Source organism: Lytechinus pictus, chromosome 5 (genome assembly GCF_037042905.1).
Source record: "Lytechinus pictus isolate F3 Inbred chromosome 5, Lp3.0, whole genome shotgun sequence".
NCBI lineage: Eukaryota > Metazoa > Echinodermata > Echinoidea > Temnopleuroida > Toxopneustidae > Lytechinus > Lytechinus pictus.
The window spans coordinates 28114920-28131946 of NC_087249.1; the positions used below are offsets into that span (position 1 = coordinate 28114920).

Here is a 17027-nt window from a genome sequence, read left to right on the forward strand (position 1 = left end):
GCTCCCAGTAATTCACAATGATGCTTGCTAACTGCACATTTACATAAAATATGTACATCTGACCCCCTACATGTAATACCTTCCTGAAATGATTCGTGCTTATTCAAAGTTAGAATGTTTTCTACTTCCGAATACAAAGTAATGAAAGCTACAATACTATCAAATTATCATCACTGGTTCAGTTCATGAAGTGAAATGGGAATGGAGACAGAAGGTATTGGATGTATAAAACAGTTTTAAGGAATTGTGCAATGTACATTTTGTGCAATGTTAGAGAAAATAACTTGTTATCATGAATGAATAAATGGTTACTAATAGTTGGAAACCGAAGATATTAGAAGTACCTTGAGTAGATTGACGGCATTCCTGATAGCTACAGTAGCAGGTGGTTCAGGAGCTCTCTTCAAGAAGTCACCTACTGATGTTTCGTTAGGGGCAAGAAGTTTGGTGTGAAGACACAATTCCTAGAAAGGATAATAATTACGTATCAGGTTTTGATATTTTTGCCCATCAGATTCAGTTTCATATTACAGTGATCATTTCACTTCCATCGTTCTTGTTCCCAGAGGAAAGCATGATTCAAAAGTTTAGAGATGACAATTTACACAGACAGATAGATACTAAGAAGGGAATGCACAATATGGTTTAAATATTAAATCTTATTGAGATATTTTGCAATTTATGTATCAATTCTAGTAAAGAGGAATAAATATAAAATCAACAAAGTTTAAGAGTGACAGCCATATCATGTTCAAACCTTTCCCTAACATGACAAAAAAAAGTCTCAATTTTCCTATCAATATTCATATCATCAATGACATATGAATTTTGGATACTGCAAAAAGAAGGGATTTTTTTTATAGAAACATGGTAAAAACAAAGAGAATTTGTTTTCTTACATGTAATGGTGTTCTGAGGATTTCAGGAACCTGGAAGTCAGGTAGACTCTGGTAGCGAACTCTACTAATCAGATGAAAACACATTCCTGGACGAACACGACCAGCTCTGCAAAATATAAACACAAACAAAGTATGATATCAATTCATATTTCTGGAACCCTCAATGGGTGAGTTCAAGTACGGTGTTGAAATCGGGTGTTGTGACAACACCAACACCAGCCACAACACTGTACTTGAAATCAGGCTGGTGTTGGGATTAACCTCGAAAAATATGACGTATTTCTGGCAGTTCGTGTTGAAGACTGGTGTTGAATGTTGTCTGCTGTCTGTTGTCACATCACTGACATCGTATCCAGAGCAAGTAAAAAACTGTACATGATTCGTAGTCTGAAAAAGTTCAACCTCTCTAGAAAAGACCTGCTAACTATCTTTACATGCTATCTACGACCCATACTAGAGTACTGTGCACCTGTGTGGCACTCGTCCATAACAGCCAATGAATCAAAACAAATAGAATCTATCCAGAAAAGAGCATTGCGTATAATTTTTGGCAAAGATTATTACTCATATGATAATGCACTTTCAACTTCTGGCCTTACAACCTTGTATGACAGACGTGTCACTTTGTGTATGAAATTTGCACTGTCCCTTGAAAAGTTCTTTCCTCATTGGCTATCCCCCAAACAATCCGAATTTAGAGCCCTCCGAAATAGTGAGAAATATAGACTGACGAAGTGCCGCACAGAACGATACAAGAAAAGTACCATGCCCTATCTAATCAGGCTTTTAAATGATAGATGAGTCTTTTAAATGATAGATGAGTAACACATATGTTTCCATGAAGTTTAAATGTGCTATGTATTTCCCCAAATGAATTGATCTTATAATGTATTAATTACCCTTTTTATATCCATGTTGAATATTATCAATTTGCTATGTATGTTCAAGTAATTATATATTCTTTTATATTGCAAACACCAGATGAATGAAACAGTGGCCAATCTTACAAATTATGCCTTTATCCTATTTTGAAACAATACCTCATTTATTTTGAAACTTAAATAATAATTTGCTGAAAGATGTTTTTTTAACCCCCCCCCCTCCCGTTCCATATATCTTTATCTCCATTATGTTGAACCTTTTCGATTTTTTGTTCAGCAGGACCATTTTTTCTTCTTTACGTTCTACTTGTAAATGCTCCATCAATTATATGTACATGTATATTTTTCTGTAACTCCTGCCAGTAGGCCTACTCGTAATTACATGTAGCATCACTTCTAATATCCGCTTCCTTACACACACACTCAACTTATCATTTCTCTTATTTTGGAATCATTATTGTTCATTATAATTTTTACGGTATATCGAAATTAGTATTGTAATTTTTGTAAATTAGAATCATTATTATTGTAGCCTTGAATCATCACTGTATATTTGAATTGTTATGGTTAAATTGAATTAAGATTATTATTGTAATTGAGATTTTATTCATGTCTATGTGCAATTTATATGTTTTTATTGTAAATTCAACGGCAATTCAGCCTTCGTGGCTGCTAAATTAGCTTTTACAGTTACGATGAGTACAATTCATTTGAGCTTTATATATTTCGATGAAGAATAATGTTTATTCTTTCGAATTCTTGAATTAATTAAAGCATTTGTATTCTGTGCTATGAGAATATAATGCATTTCTCTCTGATTTCATTTTTTTCGTCGAGCCTTCTTGCGTGAAGTTGAGATGATTTAGCAGCACAGCGCAGAGGCGTGACGTCAGGTGCTATCGATAACGCAATCGATATCGTTCCTCTGAACCTAACTCGGTTCAGCGGCCTTTTAACGCTCTCAACACCAACACCGAACTTGAAATCACCCAATGACATCGCAAATATTTCTAATAAAAAATTTAACCAAAGACTCAGGTCCTTTTTTTACTATTTACCCCTGTGTTAAAGTCTGTGGTTGAATTGTGCTAATCTCAGTATTTCATTTTTACCAGATATTTAATCTTTATGGTAAACAGTTTTAAGCAACAAAAACAGTGTTTATTTCACAGTATCACTGTTCAACCATCTACATCAATAGTATGGTTTAGGTGTGTACATGAATTGACCAAATAAGTATATCAAATAAAAATAGTTATTGATCATAAGGTATGAAATAACACAGGACAATAATCAGAACACAAGTACTGAATTAAATTACACACCATCATCTTAATAGTTTGATATTAATACATACCTTCCTCTTCTCTGCTTGGCACTTGCTTTGGATATCCAGTTGCTCTTCAGTGATGAGATGTTGGCTATTGCATCAAATGATTTCTATAATAATAATAATAATAATAGCTGGATTTATAAAGCGCTTTTTGCCAGAGGATACAAAGCGCTGCTATCATTACCCCGGCTTTAGTTCGAGCTACCATCACCGGCGCTCAGTGCATGCAAGGAATTAATCCTGCTGGGTACCCATTCACCTCACCTGGGTCGAGTGCAGCACAGTGTGGATAAATTTCTTGCTGAAGGAAAACACGCCATGGCTAGGATTTGAACCCACGACCCTCTGTTTGAAAGGCGAGAGTCAGAACCACTAGACCACGACGCGCCCACAATTTAAGATAAACATTGTTTATTTTAACATGTCACTCTGTATTATCATTGGAATACATGGTCTAAAACTTTGCCCAGATTTGTCTTATGAAGCAAAGATGAAAATTATATATATATATCTACTTCAAAATGTGCTAATTATAACAACCCTTGACAATCAATAATGTAATAATTCAAAATGAAAACATGCAAACTATCTATCAAGGACAGGATAAGGAACAGTAGTTTCTAACGTCAAATTACACAAATTTAAGACCATTTTCATGTAACACTTTCACAATTTCTGACTTCTCACCTCTTGAAAAGCTATTGGATTTCTATCCTAATTGCTCTCCCCATCCTTCAGGACTTATTCAATGAAATGTTTTGATAAGTTTGATACTAAGAAACCATGTTTACTTGACTAGCTAAGGGCAAAATTGTTATTAATAACAAACAGTATGAAACACGACCCCGATCGCTTTTTTATTTCAAGATTACGGAGTGGAAAATCGAGATTGATACATTTGCCAAAGGATAGTAATGCCAGGTACGTAGTGATGTCATACCTACCTCCTTGACTTTTCCAGAGTCTATAACAAAGACTACATCGTTGATAGTTACACTGGTTTCTGCTATATTTGTTGAAAGCACCTGTAAACAGCAAAATAAATGGAAACAAATATTCCTTTCAAACAATCCTTAACATCAAATAACTGTTAAACTTGAACATGTGAGAGGACACCTGAATGGGAGAATGAGGTAATTACTATATTTCTAGTGCTGATTGAGTTCTTTAAATTTTTGCAGGGCAATACAGATAACAAAATGAATGGAAACAAATATTCCTTTCAAACATTTCTTAAAGTCAAATAACAATTAAACTTGAACATGTGAGAGGACACCTGAATGGGAGAATGAGGTAATTACTATATTTCTAGTGCTGATTGAGTTCTTTAAATTTTTGCAGGGCGATACAGATAACAAAATGAATGGAAACAAATATTCCTTTCAAACAATTCTTAAAGTCAAATAACAATTAAACTTGAACATGTGAGAGGACACCTGAATGGGAGAATGAGGAAATTACTATATTTCTAGAGCTGAATGTGTTTAAAGTTTTACAGGGTGATACAGATAACATATGGGAGGGTAAACATTCTCTACATTATGGCTGAGTTTTACCTTAAGTACATGACTCTTCACATATTCATTCATATTGAAGTTAACACACTCATATCTTTTTGTATAAAGTCATAATTACGAATAAAGCAAAATTTGTCCTCTTAGATTGAGATGACAATAACAACACAAAATGTGAAGTATATTTAGCAATGCGGTCATGGGGGTGGTATGGCTGTTATGGTTGTCATTCTTACAATCTTTCTAATGTTCTGGCCTGGTGTCTTGAAGACCTTCTTTTGATCATGACTCTGCATGCTGGAATGAAGTGTGTAGATCTGATAGGACTGACGATCACTGAAGGTATCATCCTGGAGCAACATGTCACGGAGGGTAACAATGTCATCATAACCAGGTAGGAAGACAAGTATGGCACCTCAGAGAAAGAAAAGAAATTAAGAATCATATGAAAGTAGCTTCTAATTGTCTAATATATTTGCAGTAAATGGCACAGTAATGAAAGGTATTATACTGTAAACCTTGACCTTCCATAATTTTAAGTGTTAAAAAAAAAGCAAATAAATGTGGTACTTACGTCTTCTTAGGCAAATATAAAGTCAAACAGATTTCTGTGGACCCAAGAGATTTAACTGTATTCACTTCCAGTTTTTTTCAATGGGGTAGCCTCCTTTGATGACATTCTGCATGAGGGCCCTAATGTCTACTGAACACTTTTAAATAGAGCCACTGTACAATATAGACTACTTAACAAATAACATTGTAAACATTGTCCTTTTTTAAAATGAAATGGTAAACAACCATGTAAGTTTTACAATTTATCAATCACAATCATAAGCTTTATCATCATGGTATCATCACCCCTCCCCCTCCATTATAATCATTTACACACATTATTCTAAAAAAAATACCTTCTTGTGAGTTGCTGCATATGTAGTCAAGGAGAGCAAGGATCAGATTGAGGTCAACCCTTTCATCATCAAAGCTGTGATGATAAGCTTGAAGGAGCTCTCTGTCTTCAGCACTAACTTCACTGTGATTCCTCAATAACTCACTCTCATCCTCATTGGTAGCTTGGACCGTGTCCCTGTGGGGGCAAGATTCAGAAGGAATTTGATGTCAGACCAGACAGACCTAGAATGCATAACAACTTGCTTAAATACCATACGGCAGTTCCATTAAATAATCAGCCTGTTTAAATACAAGGTCTGCACCTTTCTCTATATTTACTTCACTTCACTGGCGGCTCAAGTTATGATAATTTCAAAGAATAAGAACTTGACTAAGGTCCCACCTATAATGGGCAAGATGAAATAACTTTGTGGAATTGCCAAAAGGTCAGTTTTTTAAGAGGTTCTAATGCACATCTTATACATGCCAAATATATACCCTGGAAACCTAATAAACCCACAGCAATACTATGGATCTTCATAAACCTTTTCACTTAGATATCTTTGGAAATATTTCTACTAATTGAAAATGGTCAGCTGGTTTGCTGAACTTACAGATATGCTTGCAGAAGTTCCAATACTTCTGTTTGGTTGAACATCCTTGCAAAATCCAAAGCTGACCTGTAAACAAAAGTAAAACATTTTTTACAGTAAATCTGAAATTTAAGGAATGTTTTTTAATATAAGCTGTAACACACCTATGACCGATAACATGGTAAAGAAAGGCAAAGAATACGATGTTTCTCAGAGAACTAACTGAAACCTACAATTCAATAATGAAGAATTACTTACAATCATTAACCTACATGCATGTCCATCCCCACTTTTTCCCCTTATTACTTCACTCCACAAACTGTTCAAGTCCTGATAACCTGAGTGTTACAACTTAACATATAAACTTGATGTGAATATCCATATCAGATATTGAGACAGAGTTGCCTGAAATAAATAAAGTGTGCTGTCTCATAAGACTGTTCGTACAGTAACACATGACTTAACACACAACTGGAACATGTTCTTCGGAGCTCAGCTCAGGCAGCTACATAGGGATATTCAGCACAAGAAAGGGTCAACAGTCACGCATAAAGTCAGGCGGAACTTATAAACAGTTTTGTGAGCTCGTCCTGTGGTCTTTATTTACCTTTCATCGGATGCTTTGAGAGAAGCGTTTGCACCAAGGCTAAGAAGCTGTTCAACCATCTCTACATTGCCTCGCCCTGCTGCAACCATCAGTGGAGTCACACTAGACTCTGAATGTGCATAGTCAACTGTGTTCATTTCAGAGGAAAAAAAAGGAAAAGGACCATAACGCACAGTCACAATACCAATTTGGCTTCAAAGTTTTGCGGAGGATGATGTACTCCTCAGATGCTTCACGTTATAGAAAAGCTGAACAATGACGTGAAAGTGAAATAGATTAACTTTGTTAAAAGCTTCAATTAATATACATTCTAAATTCAAAAGAACCATTGTCTTTAAGAGAATGTTTGTATATTTTCCATGCCTACAGGCTTGCAATCTAGATGAAGAAGTCCTTGGCTGGGAATGATTCAAGTGATAACTGAAATGAAAAACTAATGTCTAGTATGGGAAAACTAATAACTACGCCACTCACCACTGACATTCTCATTGAGGAGAAGGTAGAGGAGTTGAGAGAAGTAATCATCATCACCTGTCTTCCAACAGTCTGAGAGGGCGCTATCCATATCATGGATGAGCCACTCTGCCATGTCCTCAACATCAATAGATGTCTGTGAGAATAAACAAGATTTTTCATTTAACTTTTGAGCATTATGTCTGTGTCAAATCGTGTGTTTATAAAAATAAACAAGACATAACTGATTTATCAAGAAACATCTGGCATGCTTTAGGATAGCCAACTTGAATAAAAGAAAGCAGAATCTAATTCAAGGTAATATCAAAAGATCAATTGTAAAATTTAATTTCAAAACAAAGAGTACACTATCACAATTTGTCCCCATCCTTCATATAAATCTATTTTCACTTTTACATGAAATTAGTAATTAATGAATAATTTAATCAGTAATTGATCATCATTATTGTAACATTCATTCATATACCAATAATATTCCTACAACACCATTTCAAATCATTGTAATTTTATGTTTATTCTGTTGATTTTTTAATGTATGTTTGTTACTGTGTTTAATCATTTGAAAATGAAAATAAATCCAACTGACATTAAACTGGAATAAGATGATCCTACTTTGCTGGACTCAAGGACATTTTCTTTCAAAATTCTATTTAATCATCTTTTCATATTAACCGTCTGCTTGCTGAACCAAAAGCAAGGCACCATATGGATGGTGATGAACTATATTCTTACATCAGCTGCAGATGGTCCCATAGTTGTAGCTCGGAAGTCTCTTGATAACGAGTCTACTGATGGGTGCACAGGAGCCACTGAATGGCCCTTGCTTGCTGAGGCTCCGCCTACCTGGTCAGTATTGTACCATTTGTTGAGCTGTTGTTGTTGCTTGGCAACTGATGGATAGCAAGTGGAAAGAATCTTACTTTACCAAAGGATGGTATATTAAAACAATATCTAATCACAAAACTGAATTTATAAAGATACAAACTGATGACAAACATTTACATATTTATTGTAAATAATGGTACATGGAACATATGCAAGTTTCTAGGAAAGAAAACTAATGTGAAGATAAAAAAAACTCAAAATAATCAAAAAACGTAAATTTTTTCAATTTTCCTGATTATGACCAGCATGAAATACGATTGCAGGGATTATTCCAGTCAGTATATTTAAGAAAACCTCTTGAAATCCAAATAGAAACCACATACATATTAAAGAAGTATTCCTTTTCTTATGCATACATGATAAAAATTCTTCAGTTCTTTCAGTCCTACCATGATACCATTACCTTTTCCTTTCTCCTTCTGATATTCAATCATCTTTGCATTTGTGTACCGTGTGCTGAATAAATGAAAAAGAAAGTTTTAACATAATATAAAAAGAAGCATGATTTAGGATATATTTTTCCCTGTAGTAGAATCATATTCAGGTCAAATTATAATTGTTTAGTACCAGTCCTAATTACCATCACACATTTCTTAATTACGACACAAAATTATTCATTATAATTACTTCATGTCTCATAAATGCTAGTTCAAGTTGTGGTAACAAACAAAAAATGAGTTTGATATAATGAAATGACCATTAAAGAATTTGTGTATAAATAAAAAGAAATAAGTGCCAAATGATTCCAGTAGGAAATGTGAAATTGCTGAGTGATTAACCAAACCATTATGGCATTCCAGTTTGGTGGGGTTTTCCCCCAAGCAATAATATTACACATGTGCGTGCCTGTGTTGCTGATCTTCAGAGTGGTCATTTTTCAGTCAAGATTTCATGACTTCAAAAAGTTCAGTTCATGTAAAGATCTAGGCCGAGGCTGAAATAATGACAATTAGCCTCGGTTGATATCAAAATCTCTCTCATGAAATCATTGCTACTGTTGACAATACAGTTCAGTAGTCTAACTTTTAACCTTTACTGCCTCATTGTGACTTACCACTTCAGGGCATCTTCAAGAAATAGCTCTTCAACATCAAACATATTTCCTGGAACTAGAAGACAATGGAAAGAAACAAATTCAATTAAGCATTCATTTCTCCAGATAACATATCATATTTCTCTTCTATCTTTGCTGAACATCACATAGCAGTAGCATAGCAATTTACACATATACAAAACATACAAACGGTGGGGAATGTTTGTGTTTACATACATAAATATCGGTTGCTGGCATCAAACAAGGGTTTTCATTTCTTTTTACCAGAGGACAATTTTCCTTCCCTATCAGCAATATGTCTCTCTCACTCTTCATGGTTCTGAATATAATCAAGAATGCAGCTCACATTTACACAATAAAAAAAGTCATTGAGACCGCACTGCACAGTTACCACCTACAAGGTTTGAATCAATATCAATTATCATCAAAACAATAATGAACGGATGAGAACCGAGCAAAATGTAAGAAAACAGATTCACCTACCAGAGACAATGGGGCAGTTATTGAAGTAGCGTACAAAGAGTTGAACGTCAAGGGCAGCACTCATGAGAACAAGTGTGAGATGTCTTTTCCTTGTCATGAGGTCTCTGATCTGAGTCACAAGGAAATCACTAAATCTATCCCTCTCATGAATTTCATCCTGGTTTGGAAGATAACAAAAGGAAAAACACTAAATAGTTGAACAAGTCATCACGGATTTGTAAATTATAGCAGCACAACACAACACAATATAATTAACATAAATTAAAATGATTTTAAATTCGAAATCTAGAAAGCTTTGAATATGCGTAAAACAATATAAATGGTAAAATGTTTCCTGTTAAATATAAGTTAAACGATCATCTTAAAAGATATTTCATGCATACTGCATATTTCATTAACACAAATGACAAAGCTTTCCACTCATATGTGACCACGTAACATGTTGCAAGAGGTGGAGAGGAGGGGTTTTTTGCATCTCAACTGAATAGGAGTTTGATGGACACTTACAATAATAACATGAGTGATTACATCAAGGGCTGCATCTCCTGTCATTAGGGTTCGTAGTAGAACACCGTTGGTGCAATAAGTAAGCAGGGTCTTCGGTGAAACTCTGCAAGTGAAAAGACATAGAATTATCTGAAGGTAGATAAGAATTACAAGTGTATTTCACAGCACTTTGAGCAGTCGTAGATTGATAAAGTGCTATAATGTATAAAATTGGAAATTGGAAATTATTATTATTATATCAATCTGTATTGAAATTTTAATCAAACTACTGTTTCATAAATCCAAAATCAGCAACATGTTCATGAATGAATAATTTCTTTTCAAAAAGGAGAAAACTCCACCCTTATTCTCCATGCCCCTTTAAGGATGGTAATCACATACAAGCTCTAATGGCAAGTGCTGAAGATTCTTGTGGTCAAAGTAATGTGTAAGGCTAAGTCGTAAAAATGGGTATTGACTTAATAATGGTGGTAAAGGTTTTAGAATAGGTGTAGATACAGAAGTAGGAGCAACAGATTTAACCCTAAAAGAGCCGGATTATTGGGACCCCTCTCACAGGGGGGGGGGGGGGGTGGTGGATTACGCCCCCCCCCCTGAGATTTCGGCCTTCGATTGCACGAGCGCCGCAAAAATTTGCAGTGGTATTGTGCGACACCACACCACACGGCTGTATGGTTAATTTTTTGAAATAAGATTTTTCATTTAATGAATTATTTATGCTAATTTATGTATGAAATAAAACATTTGCTCTAATCAACTATAATACGGCCCCAAAACTGCTAATTTTTTATTCTCAGACTCTTTGTAGAATACCGATCAAAAAATTTGGAATCACAATTTTTCTGATGTATATTTTATTTCTTATGAATTTCTTTGTTTTTTTACTTTGTTTTTTATTGGTTTTTTCAATAGGAATTGCTGCAGACTTAATTCTGATCATAAACAAGACAAAATTAATTAAGTTTAATCAGTAAAAGTAGAAATAATGATACATTTATGAATTTTGGCTAAGTACACAATTTGCATTGGATTAAATGAATTTGTACATAAATTCACGTTTTTGAGCAGTTTTGGGTTTGACATGCACCTAATGTTGCGTAATTTCGTAACCGCAGACCTGGGCATCGCAAATTTGGTCTCAAAAGTTGTGCAAGATTTGAAAGTAAAAAGCTCCCCGGGCCTTTTAGGGTTAAGGTAGAGCACTTCTTACAAAATCAGATATTGACTAAAAATATAGGGTCTGTCCTTGACATCCGATGTAACTGCATACCTTTCTATTTCTACTTTTCTGTTGCCAATATTTGAAATGCATACCTGCTTTCTAGTCTAATTTGATAACCAACTGTCTGACCTATTGCCTCTCCTCTTTCAGCTGCAACCCTCTCAGATACTGAAAGGGCTGATATCCGTCTAGGCTGGGTACAGATGATGCGACATGGCCTTTTCATTTCAAAGCATTCATCCAATATGAATTGAGGAAGCTGTTCAAATGAAGGAATATTTTACTGTTATATGAATAACGGGATAACGTAGTATTTATATTACGCAATTGTCTATTTGTCTATTCAAAGGCACACAATATATAATCACAACTTAAGCTCCAGGTGCTCTTTCAAGAGCTGAGTGCATTCAAGAAATCAATCCTGCCAGATAGCCATTCACCCAACCTGGGTTGAGTGCAGCACAATATGGACACTTTTCTTGCTGTAGGAAAACACTGCATGGTTGGGACTCAAACCCATGACCTTCTGATTGAAAGATGAGAGTCAAACCACCTGATCATGATTTCACTTCTTATATTAATGTTAGGGTCAACTAGTGGCGTTTTAAGCAGTGAAACTGTCCATGGGGGAGGGGATGATCTATAGAGTTCCCCTCCCCGTCAAATAGTGAACACACAAAAATTTCTGCCAGTGTAAGGTCATAGGCCTTATCAATCGGCTGATTTTCACATGAAATATTTCCCCCTCCAACATCAAAAAGTGGAATAATTGAATAACAAGATTTTTTTAAAGATGTACCTGAGTTGTCTTTCCAGATCCAGTATCACCAACAACTAGGACTACTCTGTTATTATTGATGGTTGCAAGTATTTCATTCCTCATAGCATAAACTGGCAGCGTCTGACGAAAGCTATCAAGATCTGACCGATTTCTCTTGGAGGGCACCTGAGGAAGACTGCTGTTGAGACGTCCAGTCGCTTTGTTCATCTCACGGGCTGGGTTTACTGTTAATCATATACATGGGAAAGATTTAGCTGTAACTCTATTTTGAATCAGCTTTTCAGAGCATGTTTTTACTGGGTGGTTGATGACTCCCTTGTCAAATCTTGGCTTTAAAATGTCCAACCTCAGACATTCGCACAAATCTTTATATGAAACATGGAGGCATAGTTTTTTTTTATCATTTTTTGTTTTTTTGATAATCAAATGGTTTGGTAATCAATACTTTAAAAAATCATGCAAATCAAATGTATGTATTTCTATTATTGATACAACTACACTCAACTTAGATGTATGTATTCTTCCTAAAACTTGTGTAAAAAATTGGCGGAAGGCATTTCAGACATCAATTGCTTACCAAAAATCAAATTCTTACCAAACTCTAATTCAATAAAAATATCAAGTTTTGCCTTGTTTTAAAAAAGAAAAAGAAAAAGAGAAAATGCTTGGGATAAAACTTAACTGATTACAAGTGACTTTTCCGTTAACCTTCACTGGGAAATCAGAAATTTGATATAAATTCACCTTCACTTGGTCCAAATCTTCTCCTCTCCACCTTAGGCTGTAGTTCCTGTCGTTCTTTAGCAGTGACTGGAAACTGTTGCAGCAATCCCTGCAACTCGTTGCAAGTTGCTGCTCCCATCTGGAAAGCAGGTGAGCAATCTTCTTCTCCGTTATCATCCATCCTGTTGATTGATTTCTTGGTCAGGGTCAGGTAACGATTGGATCCCTTCCTGCAGTCAACAAAAAAAAGAGGAAATCAATGAATTATTCTCAATTACAGTATCGCTTAAAAACGTTTATAATGAACAACCCTATCAGCTACCATTGAAAAAACTAAAATGTATTTTCATACAGCAATTGGATTCACTTTTAGCAAAAATAATATATTTACAGGTATATAACGACCTCTGTCATATCTGACCTTTTAGAAGAAGAGTTTATAATATTATGAGACCTTGCCAAAGACTATGACAGATCTAGAAGATTTAAAAGACCAGCAATTACATAAAGCCTCAAAGCGGACTCAATGAGAGGGACAGATGATAATTAAAAGAACTAACATATTTTAAGAGTGTGTATTATGTGCAGGTAATTCTCTATTAGATGTACACAAAATCAATAATTCAGATAGCCACATACACAGTAAGGTTTCACAGCCCTGATAACTTACCAGAAGGGTGTTTAACAAAGATTTAAATATGACTTAGTGTCGCAACTAGGCATTTAAGAGCGACTTGAAGTCATACTTAACCCTATTTTAACTGGGCTATTTCAGACCAGGATATACAGGGGGGGAGGGTCAATTTGACCCCCCCCCCCCTTCAGATCTCGGCCGCTAATTGCACAATCACCGCGAAAATTTGCGGGCGCATAGGGCCGGATGTACACTCCAAGACTGTATAGTAAAATTTTCAATTTTTTTTTCATTAAGTAATTATGCAAATAAGCGTATGAAATTTGCCATATTTTTTTGTGTATGTTTTTGCCTTTAACTGACTTTATATAGCTAGTAGAATGCTACTTTTTGGTGAGAGTATCAATTTTTACATTTCTGACAAATATCTACAAACAAGTGGAACGCCTCTGGCAGTCTCGCCTGCATTACGCAATTCGATATACCAGCAATGCTGCCTTTGAAAACAGCTTATAAATAATTATTCACAGAAGAAAACACTACTATGATAATTTAAAATATTATGTCCATTGACCCAACATGACCTTTGACCATGATCATGTGACCTAAGACATGTGCAAAATAATCAATCATACTTGGATTACCCTTATGTCGATGTTTCATGAGCTACATCCATACACTTTCTAAGTTATAATGCCAATTCAACACATACTCCCAACACGGCCAGAGTTCATTGACCTTTAAAGACCTTTGATCTTGGCCATGTTCCTGAAACGTGCACAGGGTATTCAGGGATACAATGCTGTTCTTATGTCTAAGTTTCATGAACTAGTTCCATAAACTTTTAAAGTTACATGAATGATGACGATTCCACAAATACCCCCAACATTACCAAAATTTGTTGACTCTAAATGATCTTTGACCTTAGTCATGTGACCTGAAACTCCCACATGATATTCAGGGATACATGGTTGCTCTTATGTCCAAGTTTCATGAACTAGATCCATAAACTTTTAAAGTTATGATGACAATTCCTCAAATAACGCCAACATGGCCAAGGTTTGTTGACCGTAAGTGACCTTTGATCTTAATCATGTGACCTGAAATTCAGGCAGGATATTCAGTAATACTTGATTACCCTTATTTCCAAGTTTTATGAACTAGGTCTATATACTTTTTAAGTTATGATGACATTTAAAAAACTTAACCTTGGTTAAACTTAAGATTTCAATGTTGACGACGCCGCCGTCGGAAAAGCGTCGCCTATAGTCTCGTTCTGCTATGCAGGCGAGACAAAAATTGACAAAATATAATTAATTTCTTATGTATTTTATTTAATTTTTTTTTTTTCATATATTTTGTTTTTCGAACCTTTGTTTTTTCTGATGAACTTTGCCGGGGACCCTTTTGCAATCATAAACAGCATTAAATAAATCCATTTAAACCAAGAAAAGTAAAAATAATAATACATTTATGGTTTTTGGTTGAAAAACACAATTTGCATTGACTTTGTACATGGAATCACTTTTTGAGCAATTTTGGGTCTGACATGCACTTAAGAAATGTTCAATCATTTCGGAAACGCGTACCCGGGCGTCGCAAATTTAGTCTCAATAAAAATACTAATACTAATAGCTGGATTTATATAGCGCTTTTTGCCCGAGGATACAAAGCGCATGCTCTTATTACCCCGGCTATAGCTCGAGCTACCAACACCGGTGCTCAGTGCATGCAAGGAATTCAAATTCAAATTTATTTATTTCACTTCCATCAAACAAAAACAAATTGTATACCATATATAAACATAAATATTTGTATCCGGTGCAAAAAAAAAATTAATAATACATATGTTGTGAAAAAAACACTTAGACAATTTGGTCAACACATTGTAGGTTTTAAATATGTATACTATTTTTCAATAGAAATGAAATTAAGATGGAAATGGAGGGACCCACTAAAGAGCAATGCTTGTACAATGTGGGCCCCTCAAAAAATAGATAACACAACAAATAACAAAATAACATAGTACAAATACAGATATATATGTAATCAAATGAGAAAAAAATAAATAAATGAGAGAGAAATAATACTCACGAAATAAATACGAAGTTATCAAAAAATACAGTTTGATATAGGACAAAACAACCCATCCTAAAATATATCCACCCTTCCCCACCCCACCCCCCCCCCCCTCCCTAGAAAAAGAGAAGAAAAAAGGGGAGAAAGCCCTGAGAAGATGGATGGGTGCTGCTGAACTTAGGTAGAACATATGCCATCGTGGACTCAAGCAAACTGGATTCAATGATGTGTATAAAAAGATAAAAAATATATAAAAATAACCTGGAAAGAATATAATGCACGAAAAATGTGATTGATGCTGTGAACAAATAACCGGTAGGAAGGCGGATAAGCGGACAGGAAAGAAAGAGAAAATAGAGGAGAGGATAGACACAATAATGTATGAGGTTCAATAACGAGCACATCTGAGAAGGACTTGTGTCAGATTTTTTTTTTTTCAATAAAAAAAGGATGATTATTTTATGTTTTAATTATAGTCTTTATAGTAATAATGATGACTTGACAGAGATGATGAATTAGACTTAATTTGGGAGTATATTATAAGATTTTAATAGAAATAATTTGAATTTAGTCTTAAAAGAGTTCAAAGATTTTGCAGTTGTTATATCATTATGAAGTGAGTTCCATAACTTCGGTCCATCATAAATAAATGTGTTCTGAGCCAGCAAAGTTCTTAAAAGTGGTAAATGGAATTCACCCAATCGCCTTGTTGGATAGTTATGAATGGATTGATTTTTTGGAAACATTGAATTAAATACATTTGGGAGGTAGTTGTTGTTATAGTTATACATAAACTGACCGAGATTAAACAAATATAAGTCTTTAATTTTCAATATTTTATGTTAAAAAAATAATGGGTCAGTATGAGACAAATATGCTGTGTGACTTATGATATGAAGAGACTTCTTTTGTAATAGGAGTAATTTGTCTAAGAGTGTTTGTTGTGTATTACCCCACGCTAAAATTCCATAATTTAAATAAGGCAATACAAGGGATGAATATAATGTAAGCAGGGACGATAATGGTAAACAAAATTTGAGCTTGTTAATTATACCAATGTTGCGTGAAATGGTTTTACATATGTTATCTATGTGGAATTTCCTTGAGAGCTTATCATCGACTGTTATTCCAAGAAATTTAATATGGGATACATTTTCCAAGGGAGTTCCATCCAAAATAATATCAAATGGAAGTGTATTTATAGAGTTGCTAAACAACATATATTTTGTTTTTTGAAGATTTATTGACAATTTATTTGCTCTTATCCATTGGGTGACATTTTCTAGTTCAGAGTTGATTATATTAGCAAGGTGAAGAGGATTTTTATGTGAAAAAATAAGTTAGAGTCGTCCGCAAAGAGAATAAAAGAAAGAACATCTGATGATCTACAATAATCATTAATATGAACTATAAACAAAATTGGGCCTAAAAGACTACCCTGTGGAACTCCACAATTAATTTATTTCATTT

At 34.7% G+C, this 17027-nt stretch overlaps 1 protein-coding gene across 3 annotated transcripts in view; it reads right to left on the reverse strand.

Annotated features, from left to right (window-relative positions):
* The window catches only part of LOC129261602 (3'-5' RNA helicase YTHDC2-like), a 37839-nt gene that overhangs the window by 12240 nt on the left and 8572 nt on the right, over positions 1–17027 (reverse strand). For all 3 annotated transcript variants that reach the window (XM_064100163.1, XM_064100161.1, XM_064100162.1), the window contains exons 4-20: positions 12866–13074; positions 12140–12345; positions 11433–11599; positions 10119–10221; positions 9612–9768; positions 9129–9183; positions 8478–8530; positions 7922–8079; positions 7190–7325; positions 6716–6842; positions 6130–6195; positions 5536–5711; positions 4864–5042; positions 4058–4138; positions 3138–3220; positions 900–1005; positions 345–464 (exon numbers count right to left, since the gene is read on the reverse strand). In XM_064100163.1, coding sequence (XP_063956233.1) covers positions 345–464; positions 900–1005; positions 3138–3220; positions 4058–4138; positions 4864–5042; positions 5536–5711; positions 6130–6195; positions 6716–6842; positions 7190–7325; positions 7922–8079; positions 8478–8530; positions 9129–9183; positions 9612–9768; positions 10119–10221; positions 11433–11599; positions 12140–12345; positions 12866–13074 — 2182 coding nt within the window. The remainder of the gene's footprint in view (positions 1–344; positions 465–899; positions 1006–3137; positions 3221–4057; positions 4139–4863; positions 5043–5535; positions 5712–6129; positions 6196–6715; positions 6843–7189; positions 7326–7921; positions 8080–8477; positions 8531–9128; positions 9184–9611; positions 9769–10118; positions 10222–11432; positions 11600–12139; positions 12346–12865; positions 13075–17027) is intronic.